The sequence below is a fragment of the Homarus americanus genome, unplaced genomic scaffold (genome assembly GCF_018991925.1).
Source record: "Homarus americanus isolate GMGI-L3 unplaced genomic scaffold, GMGI_Hamer_2.0 scaffold10373, whole genome shotgun sequence".
In the NCBI taxonomy this organism is placed as follows: Eukaryota; Metazoa; Arthropoda; class Malacostraca; order Decapoda; family Nephropidae; genus Homarus; species Homarus americanus.
In genome coordinates, this window is record NW_024754652.1 from 22,501 (window position 1) to 30,267 (window position 7,767).

Consider the following 7,767-nt stretch of genomic DNA (forward strand, 5'->3'; position numbering starts at 1 on the left):
AAAGCTTACGGGCACAGAAATTAGCAAAGTGGTTCACATGATATTACAGTACAGTACTTGGAGACCAACAAAGAGAGAACCCCAATTAAAAAACACAAGCAGAACAATTACATAAGCATATAATTCTGGCTGTGGGAGCTAAGATAAAAAGTACACAGTACTCTAGCTACATATAACATTGTTCCTCAATAAAAGATATTCAGATGTTCAGTTAAGAGCATAATACACCATTACAGTATTCTACAAGTTAATTATGAGCAAGGATTATGAGCAAGGATTATGAGCAAACAAGTAAAGAAAACAAAATTATTTAGTATTAACCTATTCAATTCTAATAACTGTTTTCATTAAATAATGTGATAAGTGTTATGATAACTTATGTACCACTTCATTACAAAGTTCATAAATCTGTTATTACTTATAAACCAAAACAGCTTTCTACCTGTTTCCGTCGACCACTCTGAGAAGGATCCCACGGAACTTCATCAATGTGAGTTAGAAGTTCCCTTTCTTCTTCCTCAGATATGAAGTCTAATACAATTTTAGTTCCAGGGAATCTAAAAAAAATATTAAGTGACATTAACAGTGACAACATCTTGGAGAAGCTCAGGACATGACAGCAGTGTAAGTAGTCATGCATCTTCTGCAACACTACAACTATGTGTGGAAATTGTTGACTAATAAGTTGATTGTAAAGGAGATGGCTAACCTATACAGTAATTGGTTTCAGCTGTAGCAATGTACAAAACAGATTTCCAATACTGGCACTGTTATAACTTCCTTGTGTCTGACAACACCAAATATAACAATGTACCAGTACATTACCTAGTTAAATTTCCCTAACTATATACAGTATACTGTATTACAGTTCAGAATACTGTATTATGCCATTATTTTGAGTTTTAACAATATTTATTCCTGGAATGGTGAAAAGAAATTAACTGATCATACAATTTACCTGATGGGTTCTCCCTGATGATGTGGGTGAACTTTCCAGCTGTCCGTCTCCCAGCCTGGCCAGGCGAGGTCACACATTGGGCAATACACATAGGAGCACTCCTGGCCAGTAAAAAATAATGCATGTCACTTATGTCAGTATTGTAAAACATACAAAGAAGATCAGTTGATATACAGTATCTGTTTCAGAGCAAAATATACAAATACGAGTACTAATCATCTCCACTACAGTACAGGGTATTAAAAAAAAAAGTGTGAAAGGAACCAATGACGTACATAAAGAAAGATGCCATGGCAGAATCATAGCTTAGATCTTCCGGCCGTAGATTAGTGTGTTGGAGGAAATTTGGTAAAACTGTTGTAGATGGCTAACACCAGAAGAAGTTGCTCGATTTCATTAAGTTTTTCCAAAGATGTTGTTTGGATGATAGTAAATAATAAAAGTGATACAGCAACTAGTTTAAGTTAATTATAAGTATCCATTTTTATTTTATTTTTTTTTGTAGTTTTTCTCTATCAATGACCATAAATCACCTGTAATGGGCAAGGAATGAAGGATGAAGGATACTGTGGAGTAAAAGATAGTGTAAAACTGATCATAAGACACTAAAATGATGTCTCTCCCTCCTTTGTATGCAAAGAAATTATTTACCATAAATATTCAGCTGAAAAATCTGTTGCATCAATGCGTGTTGTCGTCTGCACTCGGTCCGAGCGTACTCTCGTTTACAAAAAAAGTAAAATTATGTCATGCCACTGCAAGAAAGTTGCTTTTATTGGTACCAGATATCAAAGTACAGTAAATACTTTCTGTTCAATAGGTAAGATTAGGTAGGGTTCTTTGGTTGGTTAGGTCAGGTTCTATTAGGTTCTGTGCAGTGTCATTTTTATTACTTACTATCATCCAAAGAACATCTGTGGAAAATTTGAATAAAATTGAACATCTTCTGGTGTTAGCCATCAGCTTCAGGATTACTGATTTTGGGGGAGCAGAGGATATTTTGCCGTGACCGGCTAAGTTCCTACTAATGCTATTTTACCGTGAGTGCGCTCTGATTAGCTAATCATCCATTACCAGCAAACAACAAGAGAACTATTTTTGACTGTGACTGGCAGCATTTGGCATTTACTTCACCGTGAGCCAGTTGTCGTGTACCTGTAAATATACCTAGCCATATTTCTGTTGTGCATGGAAACTACGTATTAACAAAAATAGAGGTAAAGAGAAGTTTTAGGTCGAACACAGAATTGAATATTTCTATTTATACAGGGAGAAAGAAAAAAAAAAAAAATTATATACGTATTCTATTACATTTCCAGCGCAAATTTATACTTTTTGAGCATTTTAACCGATAAGACCTCCCCAATTACCAACAATATTGGTGGTTCAATGTGGGCAGTAGAGGAAAAATGTGGGGCAAAATAATAAAAAGAGAACACTAAACAGTAAAGATTTAGAAAATAAAACCAGGCAACTGAATACAGAGAGAGAAAAAAAGAAAAGAAAATTTATTCGATAATGTTTGTCGGAAATTTATAGTTTTCGAGTAAAAGTAAAAAAAAGTAAAGTATAATATTTGGCCAATCAGCGTGTGTTGATCTGACGTAATACCCGTGTGCTAATCAGCAATTGTGGCCAGTTGGAAGATGGCGTCTGTTTGAGATAGATGTACAGTCTTGTTCAAGATTCTTCAAAGACTTCTGGAGACAGCTGGCAACTCAAGGCCATTTGTTTAGGAGGGAGATAGGAAGAAACTGGTTCACAAATAGGGTGGTGGACGAGTGGAACAAGCTTAGCAACTTTGTAGAAAGTGCGGGAACTCTGGAAAGTTTCAAAAGGAGGCTGGATAGATTCATGGATGATAGAGAGTGGTAGTAACTCTCGACAGGAGCTGCCATGCACAGGCCAACCGGCCTATTGCAGACTCCTTATTTTCTTATGTTCCTATGTTCTTATGTTTACTATAGTACGTAGTAAAAATTATGAAAGAATTTAAAAGGTCATCGGTGATTGGTTACTTAGTTCCCCGTTGCTAAATTAATGGTCGAGCTTTGTTGTTTTGCATTGTATTATACTGCGTACTAAAGTAAACAAACGGCCTCGAGTTGCCAGCTGTCTCCAGCAGTGTTCGAAGAATCTTGAACAAGACTGTACTTTGGCTGGCTGCTGCCTTATTCAACGCATTTTGGACAATGAAGCAGCAGCCATTGTCATTTCTAGGGCTCACTGTGTTTTTGTTTCATCTGCATGGTACTATGGTAAGAAACAGCCACTTCCTCAGTCAAGTCACATTACTCTATCCTCCGATATCTCTTACTTAAGCTAAGTTTCTTATGCACTAGGGTTGGGGTGGGGTGGGGTTAGGTTAGGTGGGTTAGGTTAGGTCAGGTTAGGTTTTTTAGTTTTTTCCAATACTGACAGTACTTGTTCTGTGGTATAGTTTTCTCTGATTTTATCGTGCTGAATAGAATTACTGTCTGCCACTGTATACCTACAGTGTATAATGCACATTCTGAACTAATATGAACTCGTATGATGAGTTTGCAACATAATATCCATCTATCTACCAGACAAGGTGGTTCTAGGGGTCCGACTAATTACCCAAATGTACCCAAATATAGCCGGAATGAAGTCAAATAATGGTCCTAGATGAATAAATCGGACTGCCAATCACTTCTCGACTAGTATTTGGTGTTAGAAAGTCACAAAAAAATTGGAAAACTTACTTTAATCTGAGTTAATAGATCAAGTGCATGTACCTAACCTAACCTAATCTACTCTATTCAAATCTAACCTAACCTAACCTAACACAACTCAGATTAAATTAAGTTTACCAATTTTTTGTGACTTTGTGACACCAAATACTAGTCGAGAAGTGATTAGCAGTCTGATTTATTCATCTAGGACCATTATTTGACTTCATTCCGGCTACATTTGGGTAATTAGTCAGACCGGGTTCTCTAATGGTCACAGGATGATATATTTACCCTCTGTTCCTCATTAACCCAACTGTTGTAGGTGTTGACAGCTTCATGATCCTCCTCACACACCAGACAGGTCCTCTGCCCTTTACACCCACAGGGACGGGGGTGATACATGACCTCTGTCTCATGGAAGATATAAATTGTTAAGTCTCCCTCCAGCACCAGATTGTTGTCCACAGGTATAGGCCTATAGGCAGATACAAGTAATTAATAAAATATTATAAAGGTTCATGTGATATATGAACCAGGATACCTGTTAGTTTTCTCAGTTAAAAAGTTAATGAATAATGATAGTTTTCAACCCATATATTTACAATTAGCTGAATAATAAAAAAAAACTGAAGCAATATTTCCCGATGTTTATGGGTATAGTGAAAATGATTATATAGAGACAAGAACATTGAATTTTAGTGTTAAGCAAATATTAAAATACCTATTGTACTAAATTAATAACATTGACGGGAATCAATAATAGGAATTGTTACTGAAGTTGACGTCTCCAGAAGGTTCTTACATGGACTTAAATTACAATATTTTAAAACAAATCAGTATTTTCAGTTAGTTTTGAAATGCTATATATATATTAAGAAAGAATACAGTCAAGTGTAATTTATAAATTAAATACTCACTAACAAATTATTAATATTAATATGTAGAAATTATAAGCATAACTAAAGACAAAGGTTGATATTTTATTATTATTCATGATAAATAAAGAAAATACGGTCTTAATTACCTGCAACTCGTTATAGCATTTAATTGATACAAGTAGAAATAAAATAATAAATGTTACCCCGTATAATAGTTAAGGTTTAGTGAGGTTGGTCAGCCTGGTCTCTTTCCCAGGCCACCATTAAAGCCTCCATGTACGGGAAGAATATGTGTTACTTTATCTTAGTTCATCGTGATTATAACATTAACTGTGTTTGATATATGTGTGGTAAAGTATTCCTCCATTACTGCCAATAAGTATTTAGTGGTTAAATCTGTTATAATAAAAAGGTAATTGTGATTTCCAGATAAAAATGGTGAGGTTAACTTATCGTAGGCGTCTCTCCTACAACACCACCAGTAACAGGAGGAAAATGTAAGTATGGATTTTTTTATTTAAGTATTGTATCTTTTGAGTAATATATAATAACCTAAGTGTAGTATATGTAAAGTTTCATATTTATAAACTCGATCACACGTTGAGACCTTAAACATTTCCCTACCTCATACAACAGTTATTATTTAAAGGTGAAATAATTCTTACATCTACATGCTTCCTTCCTAACCTGTTTAATTTTGTCACAATATATATTTTAGTGTTTTTAGGACTACAACTGTCTAGGTCTGGGTACAATCTTTTCTGGGTTACAAAATATTACAGTGTACCGAATTAGGTAAAGATTCTTATTATGGCACAATGGCAATTTGATTAATAAAATACATGTTTTTCTTGTATATTTTATCCTGTTATAATCGAATATATGACCATTAGCTATTGCCGTGGGAACTTCAGGGTTAAAAGTCCACCAAACGTTTGAAAACCTAACCTAACCTAACCAAGGAATATCCTAATGCTGTACAGTACTATAAAAAAAACTTACCTAATTTAACTGATGATGGAGGAAGAGATTTTCAGCAAACTTAAATCCGTCAGTGTTGTATCTTGGTTACATCCACAGAGTGTAACCATGTTTGATTGTGTGTGAAACCAGTCTTACTGTTGAAGTTTTTGTGTAGCCATTACATAAAATTGGTAATATTGGTTTGAACGGTTAGGTAGGGTTTTCAAAGCTCTGCCCCATCCCCCCCCTTTTTTTTTTAGATTGTCATTGCTTGTGTTAAATGAGTAATATCTCCATAAGTATGCATTTCCCAAGGAAGTAAAAGTCATATTCATTTATAGCAAGAAAAAATGCATAAGACAATTCTATTTTAGTACAGTACTTGTCTTCAGTTTCTCATTGTTGCATAAAATGAATTGTTACTCTTTCCCATTGAGATGTACAGGATTTTTTCTTATTAAACTTGGTAAAAGAATCGTTCACTAGACCCAATTTTCTAGTAACAAAATTATTTAGCCTCTGTTACAAGGTGGTCATAAAGGTTTTGTAAGACTTTCATAATGAATATTCCTTTGTAGTGTGAAGACTCCTGGTGGTCGCCTGGTATATCACTATAAGAAGAAACCCGGTAAGGCTCCAGCATGTGGAGATTGCAAGACGAGGCTACCTGGTATTGTTGTTGCCCGACCTCACGAGCTCCATCGCTTGTCAAAGCGTGTTAAGAGAGTGGCTCGTGCTTATGGAGGTAATCTCTGCCATAAGTGTGTCCGTGAGAGGTAAGTTTAAATTATATGGATTTGTATTGGTTTCTTATGAGACTCCATCCATCAATCTGCTTCAGTTAGCAGCAAGTTTTATATTAACCAAGATTTTTAAACCCCTTGATAAGAATTATGCAGATATGCTTTAAAATTTCACTTGAGCGTATTTGTGCACATGTGTGAATTGCAGCCATAGAGTTAAAGATAAATCGCACCTAAAGAATGTCAGGAGAGTACAGGTATCTCTCGCTTACAAATTTCGTAAATTGTCACTCTTTTTCGGGCTACTAAAGCTCCCCCCCGCTTATACGAATTTGGGGCCCGGCAAAAAATTAAACTAAACGCATCCCTGGAAGTCGGCAGGGGAAGGTCACATCCCCTTGGCCCTCTCCCTACAAGACTGAGGTAGAAGTTATGATTATTTTTCAACACGTAATTTCATGTATATAAACAATCTTCTAATTTTCTTTAATATTAATTTACATTCACACAATCCTACATCAGAATGTGCCCAAAAATTTTTTCGAGACTGAATATTTCTTTGTATTAAATGAGCTGGTTGGGCTTGGGGAAGTTAAGGTTAAAATTCAATTTGTATTTTTTGCAAAGCTGAACTTGGTTTCTCTTATTTTCAGTCAGCAACATGCACACACAATTCTATTTACATAATGTATAAAATAAAGGTACAAAATAACTATCATAGTGTCTAAATTATAAGGAATAAACATTTCTTTGTGTGTGAGCGGGATATGATAGCCATTCTACGAATCAGGAGGGGGAGCATCCCTGGCCAGACTGGGTTGTAGTGCCTTGAGGGCGGCCATGTATAACACAGCCAGCTTTTATACAAATGGCGCCTGTGTTAAACTTTGATTTAGCTTTTCCATGACGGTTTTAGCTCATTTTCATCATTGTGTTAGGTAGTGAATTAAAGGAGTTGTGTACTATTTATCATTAGTCGAGTGGGTTTTTTTTCTTGCTCGTGAACCCATTTCAAGGTTTTAGGGAATTTTTGTCTTTGGGGGCCGAACCCTTTTTTGTTCTGTTATTCGTATATATTGAGGGATACCTGTACATTGGTCTTGAAAGAATTGGTTAAATTTTGTTCCTAACAATCTTTACATCAGTGACTAAATGTTGTTGTTTTAATTCTAATTATTTGAGGGGGGGGGGGTTGGAATCTATTAATCTTTGCATTTTGACAGTACAAAAGGTTTCATTATCTAAATAAATTAGTCTGCAAACTTTGTGCACTTAACAATGTCTGCCCAATTTTATCTACATCAATATAATCATATCTGGTTAGCTCTCAAAGGTACTATTTAAGCCTTAACTACTTCTGTGATATGCACTGTATTTCTAAAAACTTGCACGTTCAACCAACATTATTATTATTTTTTTCAGGGTGGTGCGAGCGTTCCTGATCGAGGAGCAGAAGATTGTGGTAAAGGTTTTGAAGGCCCAGAAAGCTGCAACAAAGGCAAAGTAAAATGTATTGAATAAAGAAAAAA

At 35.4% G+C, this 7,767-nt stretch overlaps 2 protein-coding genes across 3 annotated transcripts in view; one reads left to right on the top strand and one right to left on the bottom strand.

Annotated features, from left to right (window-relative positions):
• The window catches only part of LOC121855891 (alpha-ketoglutarate-dependent dioxygenase alkB homolog 4-like), a 10,342-nt gene extending 5,884 nt beyond the window's left edge, over window positions 1–4,458 (bottom strand). The window contains exons 1-4 of one of the 2 annotated variants that reach the window (XM_042351059.1): window positions 4,376–4,458; window positions 3,946–4,061; window positions 959–1,059; window positions 443–557 (exon numbers count right to left, since the gene is read on the bottom strand). In XM_042351059.1, coding sequence (XP_042206993.1) covers window positions 443–557; window positions 959–1,059; window positions 3,946–4,056 — 327 coding nt within the window. In that variant the 5' untranslated portion in view covers window positions 4,057–4,061; window positions 4,376–4,458. Of the gene's footprint in view, window positions 1–442; window positions 558–958; window positions 1,060–3,945; window positions 4,066–4,375 lie in introns of both variants that reach the window. The other variant, XM_042351061.1, reaches the window with a different exon arrangement.
• A 284-nt stretch (window positions 4,459–4,742) lies between these two features.
• On the top strand, window positions 4,743–7,767 carry LOC121855892 (60S ribosomal protein L34-like). Its single transcript, XM_042351062.1, has 4 exons — window positions 4,743–4,808; window positions 4,962–5,029; window positions 6,074–6,271; window positions 7,661–7,767. The coding sequence occupies exons 2-4, from the start codon at window positions 4,968–4,970 to the stop codon at window positions 7,743–7,745; spliced, it is 345 nt and encodes a 114-aa protein (XP_042206996.1). The 5' UTR covers window positions 4,743–4,808; window positions 4,962–4,967; the 3' UTR covers window positions 7,746–7,767.